This window comes from Zea mays, chromosome 2 (genome assembly GCF_902167145.1).
Source record: "Zea mays cultivar B73 chromosome 2, Zm-B73-REFERENCE-NAM-5.0, whole genome shotgun sequence".
NCBI classification, from domain to species: Eukaryota; Viridiplantae; Streptophyta; class Magnoliopsida; order Poales; family Poaceae; genus Zea; species Zea mays.
Window position 1 is genome coordinate 110401641 of NC_050097.1, and position 25292 is coordinate 110426932.

The following is a 25292-nucleotide window of genomic DNA, read 5'->3' on the forward strand; positions in this document are numbered from 1 at the left end:
CCGAAATTAAAATTCGTTTTAGTTAATCAATGGATTCATACAATATTTAATTAATGTATGTATTATATATATATATGTCTCGGTTTATCTTCATATATTTGAGTATAGACATAAAAAATAAGAGCCGAATGTCCGGATTGAGTAATACATAGAGAACATTGAACGACTTATAAATTCTTTATTAGTTGTGAACTCAATTGTGGTTTTTGTTAAACCATTTAGAATGTTAGAACAACGAATATATATATATAGGGACGAGGTAATGGAAGCCCTGGGCTTCCATTAGTACCAGGAAGCCCCAGCCAGGTATAGCCACGTTCCGTACCAACGTGCGTCCCATCGGGCACGGGTTCTGACTCGGACAAATTTTAGCGTAAAACGTGAACAAAAACAGCGTAAATGATTACAAATTTAGCGTAAATCGTAGATCTGTTTTGAAACGGCGAATGCGGCCCAAAAATTACGGCATAAAAATCTCGCGCGTCCCATCGTGATCGGGTTCTGACTCGGACAGATTTTAGCGTAAAACATGAACCAAAATAGCGTAAATGAGTACGAAATTTAGCGTAAATCGTATATCTGTTTCGTAACCGTAAATGGGTCCCGAAATTACGGCGTAATAATCGCGTGCGTCCGATCGTGCGCGGGTTTTGGCTCAAATAGATTTTAGCGTAAAACATGAGCTAAAACAGCGTAAATGAGTACATAATTTAGCGTAAATCGTATACCTGTTTCGTAACAGCAAATGAGGCCTGAATTACGGCGTGAAAATCGCGTGCGGCCGATTGAACGCGGGTTCTGGCTCGAATGGATTTCAGCGTAAATCGTGAACCAAAACAACGTAAATGAGTATGAATTTTAGCGTAAATCGTCCATCTGTTTCATAATAACGAATGTAGACCGAATGTATCTCTCAGCGCATGAGGTTGTCATAAAACGCATCAAGAAATTTCGTAAATTGGTGTAAGATACAACAAGTGATCTGAGGTAATTGTAGCGTAAAATGCAAGCTAACCATCTACAGGAGAACTGTTTCAGATTTTGCAATAAGATATAAGAGATAATTATTCCTGTACTCAACTATGATAATGTCGTGTTTACATTTTAGCTGTTGGTACATACACACAAAACTCTGTTTCACCATAACACCACTATTAGCAAAAAAAACTAAGTTCAAAAGGCTTTTCCAGCTTTCCTAATGTGGAGAAAACCACCGAGGTCCATATCTGCAAACGTAACATGAACTGTTAATATGATCTTTCCTTGTTAATATGTCTTTTCAAGTTTGTTATTACTAACATAACCTAAAGTCTAAACTGAATGCAAACTTGAGTTAGAAGATCATATTACCTATAGCACAGATGTCATGTGATTCTGACTATTTTAGGACCAACAAACCATTTGGAAGCCAAACAAATCCCTGTTCAATTTGCCTCAAAGCAACATATAAGAAATTACATAATCAGCTTCTGAATATGTGCACTGCTCTTGGAATACATTCTAAGAGTTTTGAAAAGCCTTTTCTTGAGTGCATTTCTGAATTTGATGGTACAGAAGGTGTTAAATATATACAACAATATGATATTCTAGACTACCTAAAGCATGTAGAATCAAGGTTGCAATACACTCTTGTTACTTATTTATGGCATATTCATGGTGTGGTTTACCATGGTATATATAAGACAAATGAACCTAAAGGCTTAAGGAAAGTGAAAGTTGATGTGAGGACAGACGATTGGGCTACCTCAAATGGAGCAGGATGGGAAAATAAACTTGATTCATTCTGGCAAGGCAGAACTCAAGGTGAAGATGCTTGCACATCAGCATCACCTCTAAAAAGCAATAGTGGGGAAAAACAAGTGTCACTAACCGCTGACTAATCATAGCAGCAATTCTTGAGATAGAAATAAGTGCATAGTGAAGTACACTAGAAGACATAAAAAGACTTCCAGGTCCCATATAAATAGTTGCTTAAAATTCATTCTACCTGCCTGAGCCAAGATAAGCAGGAAGCTAGATCTGTCGCTCCTCTAGAACTTCAGACTGAGAGTGCCAAGTAGCAGAGTGGCTAGCCCTGGTGTAATGCCCAAGACAAGACTTATGGTGCTTCTGGAGAAGATGTATCCTAGAAGCCCCATAGAGAATAAAAGACCACCTGCAATACCAAATGAAGTACCATTATTTCACTTATCTGAATGTGGATACATGCACGACAAACAATTTTTAGCAAAAATTAGGAAGTGCCCTGCCACTCAATATAGACTTGAAATGATAATGCATATATCTATTGAGCGAGATCTTGGCATCCTAGCCGGTACTTCCACCTGAGTAGAAGTCTGCACGCCAGCTGCTTCTCCCCTCCCTTCTCTTCGGTCCAACAAGAGGAGGCAACACAGCAGCAGCCATCGCTAAAGCTTGATCTTCTTGTAACTCTGGACGTGGGGGTCTGTCTCCAGAATATACCAAGACAGAGACATGGGTCAATGAATTAACGAAGTAGAAACAATGAGAATAAAATATGAGGTGTTGGCGTGCTGCTGCTATTCAGCAAATTCTTTATGCATATTTAGTTAGAATTGTATGTGTTGCAGCATAGGCACACATATAAATCAGTGTAAAAACCCATTTTTGACATACAAACTGAAGAGCGTAAAATACATGGTGATTGATCATAAATACACCTAAAAGTAGCATTAAGGCCGTGCATTAAAAAATTAACATAGATGCTAGTATGAATCAACATAAGAAACCATAAATGTTTACAGGTGCGAAAGCCATAAATGGTAACTAGACTTGAGACATACAGGGAAAGCAAAGCCAAAAATCAGATGCAAAGAGCAATCTGAAAAGGCAGCCACAATTTTACAGGTGAGTGGGCGAGTGGGTGTTGGGGATAGGTGGGGTATGGATTTATCTGTTACAAGCTATCTATAGACATTTTTAAATTAAAATAAAGAAAGATCCACCTTTTCTTTTCTGATGAGCTTGCACCCTTCTACTGGACCAATGCTTTGGAAGACTTCCTGCAGTATTGCGTCCGTCACTTGAAGATGGATATTGCCAACATACCTATTGAGAATGTGATCGATGAGCACAAAAAGGATAAATGTAGATTAAGAAGCTAGAAGAACATACAGACATTGTGAAGCAATAGAACATGAACGCCTTACCCATCAATAAAATCAAATGATGGCAAGAAACTGTCAAGGTAGATTAAGAAGATCGAAGTCTGCTCTGGCAAATCTACCTTGATAGGCAATATTATGTATGCAGAAAGCAACCTACACGATCACAGTTCAGTTGCCGGGACGCGGGGTCAGTAAGGCGTCCAGGCCGCAGACGACGGTCGCGTGGCCTCCGTCGGAGCCGCGGCGAATGGGCATGAAGGTGGGATTTTTGTTGCCGTCGGGGGTCGAAGAAGAAGTCGAGGAGAGGCGGGTGCAGCGCAGGAAGAGCGGACGGCGGCCAGGAAGGCGCGACAGCTGAGGTAGGCGCAGCTCTAGATCTTGGCATCCCTGGCGCAGCCCTGGATCTGGGCGTCACTAGCGCAGCCTCGCCACATGCCCCTCGACGACAGGACTGGGCCACTGGGGACTGGGGAGAAGATCGAGATGGACTGGGAAGGAAACGTACCTGCAGGCTGGCGCCGCCGCGTCGGGGATGGAGGAGGAGTCGAGGGGGAGTGGAGGAGGAGCCGCCGCGTCCGAGAGCTCCAAGGCTGGCGACGGCTAGGGTTTGGAATGAGGGCGGTTGGCATTTTGGTGTGACCTGAGGATGAATTGGGCTAGCACTCGGGCTCACCCAGCTGGGCCTCCAGAGGTTCGGACCTCCGCCACGCACAGGTGAGTCAGACCGAATGGTATGACCAGGGCTCTCTCTAGTTATAAGAAGCTCAGGGCTCCTAATACTAACTATATATATATATATATATATATATATATATATATATATATATATATATATATATATATATATATATATATATATATTCGGCTCGTTTAATACGAAAAGGTTGTACATATGGCTGCCATTTGACGCGGCGCCCGCCACACATCCGCCCGGTCGATGGTCAACGTGACGGCTATGATGTACAATGGCACGCACAGTAGTACGTGACGGTGGAACGCATGTGCCTTTTGTGAGACCAAGTTCGTTTTGTTCCGTCGCAGCAGCTTCGACCGGCGCCGTGGTGCATTGCACCTGCACCTGCTGCACATGCACATGCACGCAGCAGGGCCGAAACGAAACGAAAGGAACGTGCTGGGTCGTCTCCTTCTCCATTTGCCTCTTGGCTTCCTTGGGCAGCCCCCCTGTCCCTGCCCACCCCACGACAGCCCAAAGCCCCAAACCCAACCCCGGCACACAGACTGCAGCCCGCTACATACAAAACGAGCTGGTGGCTTGGCCTCTCCTCCACCAGTGGCAGTGGCAGTGGCTGGCCACCCAATCGTCTCGTTCGTCATCTACCTCTCCCTCCTCCAACCCAAGCTAAGCTAAACAGCTTACACAGCTTGCTCCGCCATCACCGTATCGAGAGAGACAGAGACAGGCTAGCGAGGGAATGGAGAGGATGCTGGCCAGGCTGATGCGGCGGCGGAGCTCCGTCCCCCTGTCCGGCCTCCTCCACCACGGAGGAGCGCCCGCCCCGCTGCAGGCCGCCGGCGCCACTGGGGCCTCCCCGCTGATCTTGTCGCACCAGCAGCAGCAGCAGCACACGGCCGCCTCCGCCGTCCTGCCGGGGCTCAAGATCAGGGACTCCGCGTCCCAGGTGCGTACGTCTTCACAGCACCAGTAACTTATCCCTGACAGATTCATTGGTGTCGCTCGCCTGACTAATTTATCTTCAGCTGATCGGGAGGACCCCGATGGTGTACCTGAACAAGGTGACCGAGGGGTGCGGCGCCCGGGTGGCTGCCAAGCTCGAGTTCCTGCAGCCGTCCTTCAGCGTCAAAGACAGACCGGCGATCTCGATGCTGGAAGACGCTGAAAAGAGGGGGCTCATCACTCCAGGAAAGGTCCGTCAGAGGAAACACCAAACACCACCAGCTTGGAATCGATCGAGAACAAGCTGAAACAATGGCATCTATCTATCTATCTATATATCTAAACGACACACATGCATCGAGCCCACGTCGATATTTTTTTCCCTGAGCATGCAGACCACGTTGATCGAGCCCACGTCGGGGAACATGGGCATCGGGCTGGCGTTCATGGCGGCGCTCAAGGGGTACGAGCTCGTGCTCACCATGCCGTCCTACACCAGCCTGGAGAGGAGGGTGACGATGCGGGCGTTCGGCGCCAACCTGGTGCTGACCGACCCGGCCAAAGGGATGGGCGGGACGGTGAGGAAGGCGACGGAGCTGTACGAGAGACATCCCAGCGCGCACATGCTCCAGCAGTTCCAGAACCCTGCCAACGTCAAGGTGCACTACGACACGACGGGACCGGAGATCTGGGAGGACACGCTTGGCCAGGTCGATATCTTCGTCATGGGGATCGGGAGCGGCGGCACCGTCACGGGAGTCGGCAAGTACCTCAAGGAGAAAAACCCTAACGCAAAGGTAACCCATCCATCCATGGCTAGATGCTCATGAGCTCCTCTGTGTTCGGTTATATATATATGCTGCGAATCTCACAGCCTGCCTGCGTGTACATGGGATGGGAGCTTGCAGATCTATGGAGTTGAACCTGCCGAGGCAAATGTTCTGAATGGTGGAAAGCCAGGTATACAAGAACTAGCCCCCTATCTTTCCAAACCGTGGATGGTTTACATACTATCTGTTAATTACTTGCAGGACCTCACCTCATCACTGGAAACGGAGTAGGGTTCAAGCCAGATATTCTGGACATGGACGTGATGGAAAAGGTGCTCGAGGTGAAAGGTGAGGACGCCGTCAAGATGGCTCGAGAGCTGGCAGTCAAGGAGGGTCTTTTGGTGAGTGAGAGACAAACAACAAGCAACGCTTTTTAAAACAAAAAAAAAACACTCTACCACTCGCTCGCTGAACGGGTGGACCATTTGCAGGTCGGGATATCATCGGGAGCCAACACCGTTGCTGCTCTCGAGCTAGCCAAGAGGCCGGAGAACAAGGGGAAGCTCATCGTGGTACGTGTGTGTACGTTGCTTTTTTTTTAGTACAGCGTTGGGAGTTTCAGAGTGCTGACCGGTGGTGTGGTGATCATCCATTAATTGGCGCGCAGACCGTTCTTCCGAGCCTTGGCGAGCGGTACCTGTCGTCCGCGCTGTTCGATGAGCTGAGGAAGGAGGCACAAGCCATGGAACCGGTCGCGGTGGATTGATCTCGCCGGTCAAGCTAGCTAGCCTGCCGGGCACGCTGGAGATCTGGTTCCTATCGTCACAGCTGCCAGCCAAGCCAATTGTACTTCCATTCCCCCCTCATCCAGTTTTTTATTTTATTTTACCGTCAGTGTGTCACCTCATCTATGAACCTTGCGAAAAGGAAAAAAAAAGTGCATGAATAATGATGGGAAAATGTTGAAAGAGAGATAAGGTTAGTCTCTAGCCATTTGAGATGGCCATTATTTCTTGCCTCCTGCGTCATTACAACAAAGGCTCTTAGTCCGAAGCAGCGTAGGCGCGTAGCATCTGTTTATGCGAGTAACTAACAACTCTTAAGGATGGAGGCCTTAAAGTAACTAACAACTCTTAAGGTGAGGCTGTTAGCGTCAGTAATGGGAAGCTTCTTAGAAGAGAGCAGAAAGGAGTGAGAATTGAGGAAGAAGACTTGGAAACGGGAAGCAGGGAGGAAGACAAGGCTGAGAACTAGCATTTTTGTTCTGTTCATTAATTCTTCGATGACGATACAGAGTTCTGATTGTTACTTAAGTACTATAGACGACCGGTCAGCGCCCGCACAACACGTCTTTCTCAACGCACAGCCCACTCGTGGTTACCCAGCCCATTGTGGCCCGCTGTACTTGACATTTAGATGTCGTTCTCGCGTTCGAGTTGTCTTCCCATCAAGTTCTTCCAATTGTTGACGCCTTCCACGCGGTCGATTGAGACCCTATTGTTGCTTCCTCCTTGGAGTTGCTGACATTCCCCCAACCTTGAAAGTCGGCTTGTCCCAAGCTGGTGCGCCTCGGAATTTAACGGGAAGGGCTTCAACATCTTCCCAAGTAGCGAGTTCTTCATCCATGTCTGACCACAAGACCTTCACTTGGGTGATGAACTTGCCTCCTCATGTGACCATACGATGTTGCATAAGCTTGAGAGGCACTGAATCTCCAACAACAAAGTAGTGTTCTGCACATCGCTTGTTAGCGTGCCGCTTCATTTTGTCTTGAGCTCTTGTCACACGCAGTTTGATCACCTTTGTCATCAACTGACGCTTATGCAACCAAGCAGCTAAGTCGGGAACAGGGAAAACATCATTAGTAGTGATGCCAAAGTGTGTTGGATCATACCCGTAGAGCACTACAAAAGGAGTGTGGCCCACAGCTGACTTGTACGAAGAAGACATGTGAGGTTGGAGCCAATCCCTGCCAACCACCAAGTCAAATGACGGTATAAGCAGGAACTTGCGGGCTGCTGAAAAATAACAGCCTGACATCATCCATTCATTTGAAGGTAGATGATGGCAGCAGGTAATCACTTGATCACTAGCCATTTGAATGGTGAGTGGGGTTACCAGCGGTTGCACAACAGATAACTCTGATCGCAATCTGTCGCTGAGAAAAATGTGAGAGGATCCGGATTCAATGAGCACTAGACTATCTTGATGCTGAATATGACCTTGTAACTGCAATGTGGTAGTTTTCTTAGTGCTAGACCCTGCTGAAGATGACAACACCATCAGGAGCTGATCATTGGTTTCAGAAAGGACATCCACTTCTTCTGTCAGGGTTAACAAGTCTCAGACCTCTTCGATAGCATGGAGTTGGAGAGCTGATGGTAACTGCAAAAATTTTAGGTATGCTAAATCAATCTGACATCACCCAAGTTGTCGACGATATGTACTCATCACCGGATCGAAGCTGCTCGTTAGCCATTTTCACAGTGATCGCTTGTTGCATTTGTTGAACTCCCGACAACTTGTGTAAGAAACAATTAGAACCACCCTCATGCCTGGCATCAACAACAGCTTCTATGTGCTTAACTGATGCCTCCCTTGATACAGCCTTCCTTCCTTGTATTTGTTCACATACCCTTGGTGAGCCCCAATCTTCAAGAATAATTCCTGTTTCAGCAAAACCAGCATTACTAAATCCTTTCACTGTCCTCTTAACATTCATACAATTTCTGGAACCATTATCCGCATCAGTGACCTCAAGCATTGAAACTGCAGTCGAAAAACAACCATCGGTGGCGCTGTCTGGACTGCTATGAACAACACTGTGAAGTCGAAGTGCAGACCAGGTGAAAACACAATCAACTTCCCAGGCCAAGTTGATCCTCCTCAACTCATTTAGGTGTGTAGTTGAAAACCAGCGCCAAGTTGATATATACTGAAATAATACCGGCAGCCAAATAGTGTGATACACCACTCCACTCATATAACATTGGCTCCGAATATTCCCAGCTACACTTTTACTCCTATTGCAGCTGCCAACAACTTTAAACAAGTTTCCTAGATCAACTACCCACCAAGGAGGCTTTGGCAGGATGGAGCCGGCCACAACCAAAGATTTACTTCTCAACACCAAAGTTGTATAAGAGTAAAAAGATGGCCACGGTAGAGGTCTGACTTGAACGCCATTAGTAAATATGGTCAAACCAATACCCATATCCCGAATGGAGAGCATCTGCTTCTTGTTGTCCAACTTAATATGAATCTCAAGTTTCTCAGTGTCCTCTTCACCTAGAACTTCCTTATCAGCAAGGGAAAGGAACCTAATCTTGCCCAACGCATTAGAAGCATTAGCTATGAGCTCCCTCACGTAGATATCCTTGTTGCTGTAGAGTGAGTTGATAATGATGTCCATGGGCTTGGAGACCTCAGCTTGGAACTCCAAGGGCATGAGCACGCGACAGCGATAGTCGAAGATGTTCTCAAGCATCTCCTCCTCGTCGGAGGTCTTTGGGTTCCTGGATTTGTACACATCAACCACCCGAGGTAGGGCGTCACCGGAGTCGTAGTCACTGGACTTCGATAGCTATGACGTGCAGTCGATTGGGGGCAGCGCAGTCACTAGCACCATCTCCCCGCCCAAGCTCGTCGGCTGCTCTATGGTGGTGGTGATTGAAAGCATCTAGGCCCCTGGTTGGTTTTAGTGATTAATGACAACGTAATATTATATGTGACTAACGTGTGTTTTGCAGAGACAAATGGTAAGTTAGGTCGCATGATAGGTAGAAGTAATACAACGGTGAAAACAATCCCGGAAATAAGAACTCGAAGCGACGGCTACAACGACGGAACAAAAGGTGAAGGTCTACGGAGTCCGAGTGTCAAGGAGATGTGGACACTCGCGATTTAGTTAGGTCTTTTATTCTCTTTTAGCCGTACTATAAAGAGGGGTTGTCGATGAGTAGTTTGACCAAGAGAGTTCTAGTGTAGTGTTGGTGCACAATCACACTCATATACAGTGCTAGGTGTCACTCTAGAACTCACACACAAGTTAGAACGAAAACCGATTTGAAAATCAGCTGAATATCAAGACTTAGTGTTTCTGGCTTTGGGGCACCGGACTGTCCGGTGTGCACCGGACTGTCCGGTGCACCCTCTGCCAGGTGGGGCCAGGCTGGTCCACGACAGAGTTTTCCCCGTTGCAGAAACCCGAGAGCGCAGCCTTCGGAGATGAATTTTAGTGGCACACCGGACACCGCACCGGACTGTCCGGTGTGCACCGGACAGTGGACTGTTCACTGTCCGGTGCGCCATGAGTCCAACGGCTCTCTGTCAGAACTAGCCGTTGGATGTGACCGTTGGCGCACCGGTGGCGCACCGTTGGCGCACCGGTGGCGCACCGTTGGCGCACCGGTGGCGCACCGGACTGTCCGGTGTGCCATCGCGCGGTAAATGCCTGTAACGGCTAGTTGGTGGGTGAGGGCTATTTATACCCCCTCCACCCACCATATTCAATGTCTTGCACTCCACATTTATTCCAGCACATTGGTAGAGCATTGCAAGCACCAAAAGCCTAGTGAGGAGATTAGAGAATCATAATCCGCGCTTGTTCCTCATTAGCGCTAGTGAGAGCCACCTAGAGCACACACCACTTGCATTAGGCTTCTCTTGGTCAAGCGAAAGTCTACGGCTTGTTACTCTTGGTGATCGGCATCACCTAGACGGCTTGGTGGCGTTGGGAGCTCGGTGATCACCGTGAAGATCTTGTTGGTGACCCGACTCAAGTTTGTAAGCGGTCTCGAGGGATCCACCGCGCCGGAGTGGCAAAGGATCATCTCGTAGTGAGCACTTGGTTCTTGCAAGGACCAAGGGGGAGCGATACCCTTGCGAGGGTGCTCCAACGAGGACTAGTGGAGAGTGCCGACTCTTCGATACCTCGGGAAAAATTGGAGGAGTCTTCTAAACTTTGCTTTACATTCCGCACTTAATTCAAGCTCTTTACTTTGTGTATTTGTTTAGCAAGTATTTGAAGCATTGTCTAAGCCTAGTTACATTTCTAGTATTATTTTCTTAGTGCTAGTTGTTGGGGTGAAGTTGGGCTCTTATTTAGCTCTTGCTTAGGTTTTAATTAGTGTTGATTTTTAGAAAAGCCCAATTCACCCCCCTCTTGGGCATCGTGATCCTTTCAATTGGTATTAGAACCTTGTTGCTCATAGATTAGCTTAACCGCTAGAGTTACGATGTCCGGTGGGGATGGACCTCCCCCCGTTTTTGATGGTGACGATTTTCCTTATTGGAAAATTCGTATGGAAGCATACTTAGAGGCTATAGACATTGGTGTCTATAAAGCCGCCACACAAGGGTTTCCCCAACCTAGAGATCCCACAAATCTTGTAGGTGATGAGTTCAATTATGAGAAATGGAATGCGAAGGCCAAAAACACCCTTTTTAGAGGCCTTTGCAAAGATGTGTTCAATAGAGTTCGGAATCATAAAAATGCTCATGATTTGTGGATGGACATTTGTGCTCTGCACGAAGGAACTAGAAGTGAATGTGAGGAAAGATATCACATAGCTATGCGAAAGTTAAATTCTTTTGAAATGCTTACTAATGAAAATGCAAACGCTATGTACTCACGACTTAATATTCTTGTAGAGGAAGTCAATGGATTGGGGCTTACTCAAATCTCACAACCGGATGTTGTGAGGAAGATTCTCAGTGTCCTCCCAATAGACAAATATGGACACATTGTCACTGTGCTACATCAAATGGATCTTTCAGTTACCACACCTACACAAATTTTGGGAAAGATCAATGCCCATGAAATGTACATGCACATCAACAAAGAAGAATCATCTTCCAAAAGAAAGGATTTGGCTCTCAAAGCAAATCATGAAAGAAAAGGAAAAGCAAAAATACAAGTTGAGGAAGAGTCCTCAAGTGATGATGACCTTGATGCAAACATTGCCTTGATGGTAAGGAAGACCACCAAGATGTTGAAGAAGCTAAATAGAGAAGGCATCAAATTTGATTCAAGAAAGAAGAAGTTCTTTTCCAACAAAAGAAAGCCCATTTCTGAGATGGACTGCTACAACTGTGGTGAGCTTGGTCATCTTGCTCATCAATGCAACAAGCCCAAGAAGAACAAGTTCAAGGGCAAGAAGGAAGATGACAGCGATGATGAAAAGAAGGAAAAGAAATTCTTCAAGAGGAAGGATGGGAAGCAAAAGAGGTTCCACAAGAAAAAGAATGGAAAGGCCTATATTGTTGGCGACTGGCTCACCGACATCGAATCATCAAGTGGATCTTCTTCAAGTGAAGAAGAGGATGATGAAAAAGTTGCGGCCATCGCCGGGGACTTCTCTTCACCACCACCATCGCCATCATCCACTTCTCACCTATGCCTCATGGCTACACTAGTACAATTTGGCTCTATACAAGCGGTAGGATTTTTACATCACAGGCGGTTCGGTTAGAAAACCGCCTGTGATGTCCCAGGCGGTTTAGTACGCCTGTGATGTAATAGTATCACAAGCGGTTTTTGTTTAGGACCGCCTGTGATGCTCTATCCTTTTCACAAGCGGTCCCTAAGACAAAACCGCCTGTGATTGTAAAATTATGAAAATACAATTTAAATATGAAAATAATTTTAATTTTTAACAGAAATATGCAAATACAATTTAAATGAATTAATATTTAATTTTTAACAATAATATGCAAATACAATTTAAATGAATTATAATAGCACACATAGATAACTAGAGAGATTTTAAATTAATTGGCAACCACAATTCATAGTCGATCATACATGATAACAAATACAATTTGATTCATACAATTTTTCATGAACTACCATTTTTCCGCATGTATGGCTTTAAGTTCTTATCAATTTTCTTTTCCACACGCTTGATTCTCTCTGGACCGTTAAAGACGAACATCTCTTCATACTTATTGTATTCCTCATCTTGGTCTCCCACATTCTCAACTCCAACAATTTTTTGCTTTCCAGAAATAACTACATGCATCTTCTCATCTGCTGGATCGAGTACATAGAACACTTGTGCAACACATTCGGCGAGAACCCACGGGTCATCTTTATATCCTACTTTCTTTAAGTCTACCAGTGTGAGTCCGTAGTTATCCACTATCACCCCCACGGGATGTTGTACCCATTGGCACTTAAACAAGGGTATTTTCATGCTTGGGCCATAATCAAGTTCTCATATTTCCTCTATGAATCCAAAATATGTGGTCTTCTGTCCATGTAGGTCAAAAGCATCGATACGAACACCGCTATTTTGTGCAACACTTTTCATGTCTTTTGATTTAGTGTAGAATGTGTACCCATTGATGTCATATGCTTGCCATGATGTCACAAAACACGATGGCCCAGAAGCCAAATTCTTCATTGTTTTCTCATCCGAAGAGTCTCCGAATGGGATGTTTTTGTCCATTAACCATTCGCTGAAACGATGTTTGTGCTCCCTCATGATCCAGTCCTCTGTGCGGTTCTGATTTTCTTTACGAAGCTCATTCAGGTGTTCCTCTATGTAAGGCTCGGCTATCGTGAGATGTTGTAGTACACTACCATGAGCACAATGTACTAGCTTGTAATCCTCAACGCGAAAAGTTTTCTTGCCTATTCTCCCTCTCCCACATAGTTTACCCTCATGTTTAGGTACAGGCACACCTATCATTGTTCCGTCACTGATGTAATCTATACAGCTCTCAATCACTTCTTCTGTAGTGTATCCCTCCATGATTCTACTAGATCATTGCGTGATTTAAGTCCGTCTTTTGTCTTACTCGGCATGCCCAACAAGGTTCCAATGATGCTGTCAAAAACATTTTTTGTTACATGCATCAAATCAATGCTGTGGCAAATTTCCATATCCTTCCAGTATGGGAGGTACTTGAAAAATATTGATTGCTTCTTGAAAGTTGTGTAAGTTGAAGGGTCAGTTCTCTTTCTCTTTTCTCCTTTGTTTTTTCCCTTTCCGAATACAACATGAATGTTCTTTACAATTTCAAAAACAAGTTTCCCACTATAAGGCTTTGGTGCACCTTCACTTTCCAGTTGATTGTTAAATTCCTCTTTCATCTTTCGGTACTTATGCTGCTTCATCAAGAACCGTCTGTGTCCCATGAACACCAACTTCTTGGATGATTTAAGGTACATGGAAGCAGTTCCATCGACGCACACTACACAACCATTCTTTCCTTTAGTCTTTTGCCCTGATAGTGTGGCGCCACCAGGAGAATCATGGATGGTAACAAATATAATTGCTCTTAAGTTGAAATACTCACGGCAATACTCATCCCATATTCTAACTCCTTCATTCCAGAGCTTTGTCATATCTTCCATAAGAGGTTCTAGGAACACATCAATATCAACACCAGCTAATTTCGGACCTTGAATAAGAATAGTCAACATAATATACTTTCTTTTGTGACACAGCCATGATGGAAGGTTGTACATCGTTAAAGTCACGGGCCAGGTGCTATGTACACTTCTTTTTTCACCAAATGGATTCATTCCGTCTGTACCCAAAGCAAATCTTACATTTCTGGTTTCTTTGGCAAACTCAGGATACATAAGATCGAAATTTTTCCATTGTGATGCATCAGCAGGGTGTCGAATCTGTTTGTTATTCTTCTTGCGATTTTCAGCATGCCAACGCATAAGCTCAGCCTTATCACCAAAGCTGGGTTCTTTGACTTCTTTTTCCCATCCATGTCATCAAAAGTGTCATCGTCACTTTCAGGTCCAATAGTGGATTTCTTGTTTTTATTTTTCTTCGGGAATTTTTTTACACAGTCTTGATTGTAGCTCTTCTTGTATCGACTGACATTGCAAACTGGGCATCTTGATGCGTTCTCAAAATCGTCACGATACAGAATACAATGGTTCGGACATGCATGAATTTTTTGCACACCCAGAGCTATGGGAGATATAAGCTTCTTCGCTTTATAAGTGCTTGTTGGTAGTTTGTTGGGTTTTGGTAGTAATTGAGACAGAAAATTCAAAAGATCTGTGAAGCTAGTATCAGACCATCCGGCGCTAGCCTTCAACTTCAGAAGTTCTAGAACTGTACGCAGTGTAGTAAACTCTTTGTCACAACCCTTTGATTCATCATATAAAGGTTCTTTTGAGGCACTTTCCAGTCCCTCCATTTTAGATAGCCCTTTCTGCGATCCCACAGAACTTAACATTTCTGGTTCCATATGGCGCAACATCTCTTCACAATCAAATTCTTCAAATTCTTGATTAGCATCCACATTATCCACTTCACCATCAACTTTAAGATCTAAAATTCCGACAACTCTCTCGTCATTACCAGGCACTTCACACGGATCCAACTCACCATGTTCTGACCATATCGTGTAATTGTTTTTAAACCCTCTTTTTAGCAGATGTGATTGGATTACTCCTATATCTCTCCAAGCTATCTTATTATCACAATCGATGCACGGACATAATATCTCCTTGCTCTTTCGCAAATTCGCGTGCTTGTTGGCCGCTTCAATAAAGCTTCTCAAATTTCGAATGTACGACGGATGTGGTCTTGGCACATTGTACATCCAACCTCGGTCCGCCATTACCTATCCCTATATTGATTAACGTCAATATCGAGATGTAACATGAAAAAATAAATGTTCATGAAAGTGAAACAAGATCATATCGAGATGTACCTAGTACATGAGACAAAATTTTTTAAAATATCCCTAATTAATTGAATTTAATCCCTAAATCATGAACGAATTAATGTGCATGAAAATGAAACAAGATTGCAGCAATATAGGTACCTTGAGGTGAGACAACTCTTCAAAAAAAATCTTTAAATTAGATCAACTACAAGTCTAAATCTTGGAATTCCTGAGTTTTTCTTCAATTCCGGTCTATATTACAAAATTGAGGCAAAAAATCGTATCAAAATGAGAAATAAAACAAACGGAGATCATATATATGCATAAACTCTTGAAATCAAGCCCGAAAATCAAAAACAAAACCTTCTCCCCGTAGATCAAAAAAATCCGCCGCCGCTACAGTAGTGTGCAGCCTAGCGGCGTCGGGCTCCGGAAGTTAGGGTTCCTGCGCTGGAACCGAGCCTTTTATACTACATACACATCACAGGCGGATTTTAAGAAAAACCGCTTGTGATGTATAACATCACAAGCGGTTTTCTATTCCGACCGCCTGTGATGTTTACATATCACAGGCGGTCGACATAGAAAACCGCTTGTGATGTTATACATCACAAGCGGTTTTTCTTAAAATCCGCCTGTGATGTGTTTACTATATAAAAACGTCGGTACGGTGGCTTAGGGTTTAGTGTTTTCGCCCGGAGCTGATACTACGCCGCCAGGCTGCTGCGCCGCCGTTCCCGTCCCCGTCTCCGAGCCGTGAGCGCCCTCCACGCCGTCGCCGAGCCCGAGCCCAACCGCCACCGTCTCCGAGCTGGGCGCCCGTCCCCGTCCCCGAGCGCCACCGTCTCCGAGGCGCCCTCCACCCCGTCCCCGAGCCCGAGCGCCGCCGAGCCCATCTCCGAGTGCGCCACCGTCCCCTTCCCCGTCCCCGAGCCCGAGCGCCGCCGAGCCCATCTCCGAGTGCGCCACCGTCCCCTTCCCCGTCCCCGAGCCCGAGCGCGCCGCCGTGCCCATCTCCGAGTGCGCCACCGTCCCCTTCCCCGTCCCCGAGCCCAAGCGCCACCGTCTCCGAGGCCAAGCGCCGCCGTCCCCGTCCTCGAGCCCGAGCGCCGCCGAGCCCGAGCGCCGAGTGCGCCGCCGTGCCCATCTCCGAGCCCTCGGTGCACTCCTTGATCATGCCTTAATTACTTGTTAAAAATTCATGCCTTGATTACTTGTTTTTGCTAGTCCTGCCTTAATTATTGTTAATCTTATATTGTTAATGTTGGTCATTATGCTTATATTGTTGGTGTTTTCACTTACATATTTTGTTAAGGTCATCATTTTTGCTTTAGTAGCTTGTATCCCTTGTGATTAAATGTTGGTAATTATGCTTATGAAGAATTTTGTCATGGATAGTTGATGCAACTACTAGGACCCCTGCCTTAATTATTGTTAATCTTATATTGTTAATGTTGGTCATTATGCTTATATTGTTGGTGTTTTCACTTACATATTTTGTTAAGGTCACCATTTTTGCTTTAGTAGCTTGTATCCCTTGTGATTAAATGTTGGTAATTATGCTTATGAAGAATTTTGTCATGGATAGTTGATGCAACTACTAGGACCCCTTCTTGGTAGAAAATCTCCATAGTGATTGGGGAAACAAGTCTATTTTTAGTGTTTATGGCCACATACATCATGGAAGTACATAGCCATGGCAATGTTATTATCTCCCTATGTTATAAGACTTGTTCTTATCTCCCTTCTTAGTTTTTTGACTACCTATCTTTGCTTCCCAACCCTATGTTATAAGACTTGTTCTTATCTCCCATCTTTGACTTGTTCATAGCCATGACAATGTTATTTGGACCCCTCTTTTTGCCCTATAAGCCACATCCTTGTTTTCCCTCTGATCCCTGCCTTTGTTGTGATCTCAATGTTGATTGTGAGGCTTGGCCATTTTCAGTTTTAGAGATGGAAAAAGAGCCACTTGACATGGTTGAGAGCTCAGTTCGAGTCATCGAGACACATGTTGACATCATTCGCAGTCTAGTGACTGATGGGGTTGTGGATACTAGTGAACCGGAATCAGTGTACACACTTAAGACCACTTTGTTTCAAATTGGAGATGTATGCGACATGCTTGAGAAGTGTGCTCTGTCCATCAAAAAGTATGCTGACTCCAAGAGGGCTAAAATTATTCAAGATGAAGCCCTGCAATATGCTGAAGATGATGAAGCTGCAGATGATTTGGAGGAACTCCCAAGCCCAGATCTCCTTACTCAAGCCGACATATTGGAAAAATATTTTGGAATTGAGTATGATAGCGACCAGTCAAGGGGTTGTTGATGTTTAGTCCTAAACAACACGATATGAGTATCGTAGGTTTCACTCTTAGAGATAATGTATTTTGTATGAACCTCTTAGAGAGTGTCAAGTCAATGAACTATCTTCGAGTACTATTGGGAAGTGTATCTCTTTGATGTATTTTTTTTTCTAGTGATATCGATGGTGCCGAGTAGCACCAAATTTGGACTTGTGTCCATATCTATAGATGCTAGTAGTTGAGCACTAGCTCCTACAATCTTAAGTGTGTAGACCCCAAGAAGAGATTAAGTCCTGTAGTCTACCACCTCCCGTTATTTGTGGGCTTCATCGATGGCTGGAAACATTTGGTGATAGCAAACGACCTTCGGGTTGAAGACGTCTGCGAGCTTGTTAAGGGGCCAGACGATGGTGAGCCGGTGTACTATGTCCGGATGTGTGGTCACAAAATTTAAAGCTGCCCCGGCTGCATGTGTGTGCTTCTCTTCTCTTAGGTGGGGTGCTAAGTGATCTTAGTAGCCGACATAAGAGAAGAGAAGCGCACAGATGAAGCCGGGGCGGCTTTAAATTTTGTGACCACACATCCGGACAGAGTACACCGGCTCACCATCGTCTGGCCCCTTAACAAGCTCGCAGACGTCCCCAGCCCGAAGGTCGTTTGATGTCACCAAATGTTTCCCGCCCTCGGTGAAGCCCACAAATAACGAGAGGTGGTAGACTATAGGGCATAATCTCTTCTTGGGGTCCTTCAGCATTATAACATCACAGCCATGCCTTCTCTGTCTAACTGCATTGGAAAGTGCCTTTTCTCCAAGTTCCCTTATTGATGGAACCAGTATATCAGACTAACAGTATATCCCTTTATCGATGGAACCAGCTTGAATGGCAGACAACGAGCAGCCTAGTATGGATGTGGTCTGCACCGGTGCGTCTAACAAAGTTGATGAAGACGCGACCAAACTTGAATGGCAGACAACGAGCAGCTCCAGTGAAGGGAGCGGGGAGGATAGTTCTAGTGACGACAATCCTTGTACTCCTATACCTCCAAGGAAGAAAAAAACATCAGATGAGCTTGATGCCGACTATATTCCCAACGATGAAGAGGTAAATAGAAATATGTCGACTATATTGTAAAATAATGTTCATATATGAAAGGCCATTAATTTTTTCACTATATAGATTTCAAATGAAGAGAAGAAAGAGGATGCATCTTCTACACGAAACACGGAGGATGCTCCGATGCCTGAATCATCCGTTTCACATAAGCGGAAACGAGGGCGACGAGGTCCAAATCAGATGAAAGAAGGTGCAGTTATGTATGTAACAAAACTAAATGCAGAGGGGTTTCCTGAAGAACCACTTGACGTGGTTACAAAGTTTCGAAATTCCTGCGGGGCTACTGTTAGAGATATAGTGCCAATCACACTTCAAAAATGGAAGGATTTAGATGAAGACACCCGCAACAAGCTATGGGCTAAGTTGTCTGAGTCATTCAAGTTCCCAAAAGGCACAGAGGATGCAGTAAGGAAGTCGATGCTCTCTGCTATGGCCAAGATGTTTCGTGGGTGGAAGGCCGAGATGAATAGGGACTTTGTTAAGAAGAATAAGGTTCCTCCGCCCAAGAAAATGGGGAAAATCACTCAAGCTCAGTGGGAGGAATTTGTTCGTCAGAAGACCGAACTGAAGGCCAAAGAACTGGGCGAAACTAATTCTCAGAGAGCGAAGATGAACAAACACCCCCATCGCCTGGGGTCAAGCGGATATGACCATAAAGTTGTGCAGTGGAACAAGATTATCGAGGAAGCTATAACTAACGGCACTTTGGACCCAATATTAAAAGATATCGATGAGAGAGCTATTCGTTGGATCTTAGGTCGAGCAGGTTTGAGTGAGGACGGCAAACTTGTGCATCCAGAATTGGTAGGCGAAGTTTCGTCAAAAATTCAAGAATATGCAGATAAGAGAAAAAAAAGGAGAATTTAAGCCTCGGAGGGAGAATGACATACTAACTGCAGCCCTAGGCAATCCTGAACACACTGGACGGGCTCGGGGAATCTCTTCTAAGATTTCCTGGAGAGAGGCGTTTCTAGAGTATGCGTCGTCATATAGGAAACACGAGAAGTCGAAAAGGACCCTTGAAGAGACTATTGATGAAAGGGTACAAAAGGCTATTAATGACGTGATGAACAAAATGAAGAAAACAGAATGCATATCATTTGAACTCAAGCCAAGCCACATGAGTCCACCTATAGTCCCTAGCAGCGTTGGATCTGTGCAAGACTTGACCAAGTACCCTGTAGACGATATTGTTGAGGACAAGCCTTGCTTTCTTCATATTCCAATCAATCGATCTGGGACAAAAACAAAGCAAGCTGCTACTGGTTTGGTAAAACCAGGACTTGTTAACTACAAGGACAATCATGTCCCGCCACACTATGCTGTGGTCGAAGTTCTAGAAATCACAGACAATGGTTGTGAAGATTGGGAGATAGATTTTCCAGTTGAGGGGATCATAACTTTGCATGAGGCAATTAACGAGTTGGTCCTTTGGCATCGACGCGACATCAAGTTTGGTGATGAGTCGAATTCAACACCAATGCAACAAAAAGCTAGTTCGATCATTCCACACCCCATGGTGCAGGAAGATATGACACCGACCTCCAAAAAAAATCGTTGAAACAATCATATCGCCTCTTGCGAAGGAACTCGACGAGGGGGGCGTAGACAAAATTGTTCCTCAGAATGTCGACGTCAACATAAAAAAGGAACCAAAGGTTGGCACCAATGTTGAAGGGCCAACTATTTCAAAGAAGATTCATAAGCGAATCGCCACAGACGATGTCAAGAAACCGTCAGAATCAGTGGCACGCTACCTGCATAAATTGCAGAGAGTTATGACTAATCAATCAAAAGCAGTATCAGCATCTCATGGAGTAGGCACACGGCCGGCCCAAATAGACAATTTCGAAGTATGGGAAGAAGATGGAATGATTCATACTCGAGAATCATTACGTCTTAAAACCAATATCTCGGTATACAAGAAGGAGGATGTTCCTCCTAAATTTGTGAATGGGAGGCCGTTCTTAACGACGGTGCAACTTTCTAAGTTGTCGACTCCGGAGATTAGAATGCATGAGTGGTACATGGTGGCTAGCAACAAATACAAACTCGAGGAATTCACATTTGTTGTGCCAGAAGATGCATTTTGGAGCAATGATCATATAAATCCTGTGCGGCATTTATTCTTTGACAATCTCTGGTCGTTGTACCACCGACAAAGGATGGAAACGAACTACTTAACCCTCTTCTGCTTGTAAGTACCTCTAAACTTTCATATTTGTTAGTTTTGTACACGCACACATAAACGAGAGTCTAACGATTAACACTATTACACGTAGGATGCAATACATGGATGATAAGAAGAAACAACTTAAGACAGGGTTTCTTGACCCGTTGATGATATCCCAAGCTCGCTACAAAGTAGTTGCTCGGAGGCAAGGAGAAGAATACAAAGACTTGGACGATGCTGAATTTGAGAAAGCCGTCAAACAGAATCAGAGAAAGAAAATGAAGGTAATGGCGGCATACATTGGACGAGCCATGTACAATCATGTACAACATGGCAAGGACTTAATAATAGCTCCACACCACTTTAAGTAAGTTATCGACATGGTTTAATTTTGAACTATAAATTATGGCAATCGTGATATTAACATGTGTTTTCGTCTATGTCTATATAGTGACCACTACATTTGTATCATGATCTGGCCAAAGGATGGTAAAGTCGTGGTCTTCGACTCACTGAGAATGGAAAAGGCTACGTATAATGACTTCTTGAAGATTTTAGAGAAGTATGATTATTATTGCACACTTGTACTTATTACATCTTAACAAATATATTCTTAATCTCACAATGCTATTCTTATATGCAGTGCATACCGTTTTTATTGGAAAGATCTTGGCGGCGAACATCCAGAGGACAAGCCTAATTTGTCAATATCATTATTTCCATATGGTGACAAACAACCTCCGGGTACTGTCCTGTGCGGTTATTATGTATGCGAATGGTGTCGTGTCACCTTCCATTACATGGTCAATCGTGAGGATGTAAGTTCGCTATCATTGTCTATATTGCAATTTTTATGTTATATTGTTGCTCATCACATTACTCTTAGCACCGATTGCTTTTTGCTTTCATTGCAGGTTCCTAAATCTAAGATCAATGCTGAATGGTTAGAAAGAGATATGGTTTCCACCGGCGTGGCTAAGGTTGTAAGAGACTTGCTTTACTTTATGCGCCGTGAAGTTCTTCATCAACAAGGGCTATTCTACAATGTAAATGGAAATTTGCAAAAATTCCCAGAACTAAGTTTGTACACAATATCACACAGTGTTTAGGTCTTTAGTTAGGAACTTTAGATGTTTAGTTGTCTATGGAACTTTGAGATGTTGAGTTGTTATGCAACTTGATGTGTATAAATCTGTGTATGATGGAACTTGATATATATGTGGATGAATCTGTGTATGTATATGGGGATGTTTGAATCTTTGTATGATGAATCTGTTTATGGAACCTGCTATATATGTGTTTGAATCTGTGTTTGAATCACAGGCTGTTATTAATTCTGTTTCTGTTTATGAATCTGGAAAATATATATGAATCTGCTTCTGTATATGAATCTGGGAAATACAGGCGGCTTATAATTAAAACCGCCTGTGATGTGTGTCTATCACAGGCGGTTCTTTTAAACCGGACCGCCTGTGATGTGTGACTATCACAGGCGGTTCTTTTAAACTGGACCGCCTGTGATGTGTGTCTATCACAGGCGGTTTTTGATTGACCGCCTGTGATGTTGTTTTACATCACAGGCGGTGCACCACAAGCGGTTCCTGGAACCGCCTGTGTAGAGGCTAACCGGACCGCCTGTATAGAGGATACCTGTAGTAGTGCTAGGGTGAACGAAAGGTACAAAATGATATTAATATTGATGATGATAGTGATAGTGATAGTGATGAAGAATTTGCTTCACCTTCATATGATGAGTTAGCTGACTTACTTAAAGAATATACTCAAATCATTAGAAAGTCAAAAGCTAAATGTGATAGGTTGAAAAATGAAAATGAATCTTTAAATGCCAAGTATGACATAGTTATAAAGGCTAGTGATGAAATAAAAGAAGAAAATAAAACTATGTCATCAACTGTAAATGAGCTCACAAACTCCCTAAAAGATGCTAAGGAAAAATATGAAAAATTAAATGAAGCTAATAGGGAGTTGCAAAATAGAGTAGTAAAGATCAAGGAAGACTATACTCAAATTAAATTTGATCATGACAATCTTCTTGTTGAAAATGAACTTTTATCTTGCAAAACACATGAGGCTATTAACCCTGTTGTTAAGCTTGATGTAGCAACCTCATGTGATGATTTGATTCAAGAAGAGCAAACTAGTCTACATGCTGAATTGACTGAAAAAGTTGAAGTCCTGACTTTAGACAACCAAAAATTGAAGAATTACTTGACTGATGCAACTACTAGAGGAAAAGTTGCTATTGAGAACAATGATTTCAACAATGAGTTGGCAGTGGATAATCAAAGGCTTAAGAATGAGGTCAAGAAACTAAAAAGTGAAAATGAACATCTTGCAACAAGTGTGCAAAAGTTCAACAAGGGTCACTACCTCCAAAATGAGCTGCTTATGAACACTGTTATGAAAAATAACAAGAGTGGTATTGGATACAATGCTTTTGTGCAAAAGAAAGCTATCACTCAATACAAGCCAAAGCAGACTCACAAGCCTATCAAATGCTTTGAGTGTGGAAATGAAGGTCATTTTGCCCACAACTGCAAAGCTAAACCACCAACTCCCTTGCCTAAGCACTCAAGACCATTTGCTTTCAATGCTCACTATGTTCTAAGAAAGGTTGCAAATGGAAAAATTAAGGTTACATTCCTAGGTCCACCAAATAAGAGTAGACCTAGACAAATCTGGGTGGCAAAGTCCTTAATTGAGAGAGTCACTGGTCCTATGCAATATAGGGCCCTCAAAACTCAAGCTTGAATTGTCTGTGAATGTAGGTGAACTACAAGACCGGTGGGAGCCATTGGGTTATTGACAGTGGATGCACACAACATATGACAGGCAACCCACGGATGTTCACCTCACTAGATGAGAACGTTGATGGTCAAGATAAAATCACATTTGGAGACAACTCAAAAGGAAAAGTGCAAGGACTTGGCAAGGTGGCAATCTCAAATGACTTATCAATATCAAATGTTCTCTTAGTTGCACCCTTAAGCTTCAATTTATTATCAGTGGGACAACTCTGTGATCTTGGACTTCAATGCTTATTCACTCCATCAGAGGTTATTGTAACAAAAATGGATGATGAATCAATGGTATTCAAGGGATTTAGATACAACAACCTCTACTTAGTGGATTTCACTTCAGAAGATGCAGACTTAAGAACTTGCCTCTTCACCAAAGCTTCTCTTGGATGGCTTTGGCATAGGAGGCTTGCACATGTTGGAATGAGCACACTCAAGAAGGTATTAAAGAAAGATATGGTTAGAGGATTAAAGGATGTGGTGTTTGAAAAAGACAAGCCATGCAGTGCATGTCAAGCTGGAAAGCAAGTTGCTAATACACATCCCACTAAAGCTTTCATGTCAACATCGAGGCCACTGGAACTACTTCACATGGATTTATTTGGACCTACAAATTATGTCAGTGCCGGTGGCAACCTCTACTGTCTAGTGATTGTTGATGACTTCTCAAGATACACTTGGGTGTTCTTTCTCCATGACAAATCTGAAGTTGCATCTATATTCAAGAAGTTTGCCAAGAAAGCACAAAATGAATTTGATTGCAAGATTAAGAAGATTAGAAGTGACAATGGCAAAGAATTTGACAACACCAACATTCATGAGTACTGTGATGAAATTGGGATCAAGCATGAAGTATCTGCCACATATACACCTCAACAAAATGGAGTTGTTGAAAGGAAAAATAGGACCTTGATCACCCTTGCAAGAACAATGATTGATGAGTATAACACACCGGAGAGGTTTTGGGCCGAAGCTGTCAACACTGCTTGCTATGCATCAAACAGGCTATTTCCTCACCGGCTACTTGCGAAGACTCCTTATGAACTACTAAATGGGAAAAAGCCAGACGTCTCTTTCTTCCGGGTGTTTGGGTGCAAATGCTACATCTACAAAAAACGCCATCATCTAGGGAAGTTTCAAAGACGTTGTGATATTGGTTTTCTTTTGGGTTATTCATTAAAGTCCAAAGCATATCGAGTATTCAACCATGCCACTGGCGTGGTAGAAGAAACATATGATGTGGAATTTGATGAGACTAATGGCTCCCAAGGAGCACTTGAAAATCTTGATGATGTAGGTGATGAGCTACTTAGGGAAGCAATGAAGAACATGCCTATTGGAGCTATCAAACCAAAAGAAGATGAAGAAGAGGTGCAAATCATTGACAGACCTTCTTCATCAAATGTACCACAAGATGATGAAAAAGATGAGAGGCATGCAAATGAAGATACATTCGTCTCTCATGAACAAGCAAGGGTACAAGCCGAAGATGTTGATGCTCCAGGATCTTCTTCCCAAGTGGTTGACAGGAGAAACTCATCACTACTTCAAGCACATCCTCAAAACCAAATCATCGGGAGTCCTTCACAAGGGGTTATTACTCGATCACATAGACATGCTAATTTTATTGAACATCACTCTTTTGTTTCTTGTGTTGAGCCTACTTGTATAGATGAGGCGCTACAAGATCCGGACTGG

The 25292-nt window shown here is 43.8% G+C and overlaps 1 protein-coding gene and 1 long non-coding RNA gene across 3 annotated transcripts; one reads left to right on the forward strand and one right to left on the reverse strand.

Moving 5' to 3' along the window:
* Positions 1-1047: 1047 nt before the first annotated feature.
* Positions 1048-3746, reverse strand: LOC103646827 (uncharacterized). Of its 2 annotated transcripts, none has more exons than XR_562465.4 (6): positions 3634-3746; positions 2967-3069; positions 2325-2446; positions 1988-2155; positions 1351-1832; positions 1048-1226 (listed from the first exon to the last, which is right to left on the reverse strand). It is a non-coding gene; the product is annotated as an uncharacterized lncRNA (long non-coding RNA). The 2 variants fall into 2 exon arrangements; XR_002749955.2 differs by lacking the exon at positions 3634-3746 and adding an exon at positions 3286-3300.
* A 681-nt stretch (positions 3747-4427) lies between these two features.
* On the forward strand, positions 4428-6506 carry LOC100216722 (beta-cyanoalanine synthase). Its single transcript, NM_001366967.1, has 7 exons — positions 4428-4768; positions 4848-5015; positions 5160-5561; positions 5673-5724; positions 5796-5935; positions 6026-6106; positions 6202-6506. The coding sequence occupies exons 1-7, from the start codon at positions 4562-4564 to the stop codon at positions 6298-6300; spliced, it is 1149 nt and encodes a 382-aa protein (NP_001353896.1). The 5' UTR covers positions 4428-4561; the 3' UTR covers positions 6301-6506.
* Positions 6507-25292: the final 18786 nt, after the last annotated feature.

Coding starts and splice junctions, on each gene's coding strand:
- LOC100216722 (NM_001366967.1), top strand. CDS start 4,562: ATGGAGAGGATGCTGGCCAGGCTGATGCGGCGGCGGAGCTCCGTCCCC. Junction 4,769..4,847: donor TCAGGGACTCCGCGTCCCAG/GTGCGTACGTCT, acceptor ATTTATCTTCAG/CTGATCGGGAGGACCCCGAT. Junction 5,725..5,795: donor TCTGAATGGTGGAAAGCCAG/GTATACAAGAAC, acceptor AATTACTTGCAG/GACCTCACCTCATCACTGGA.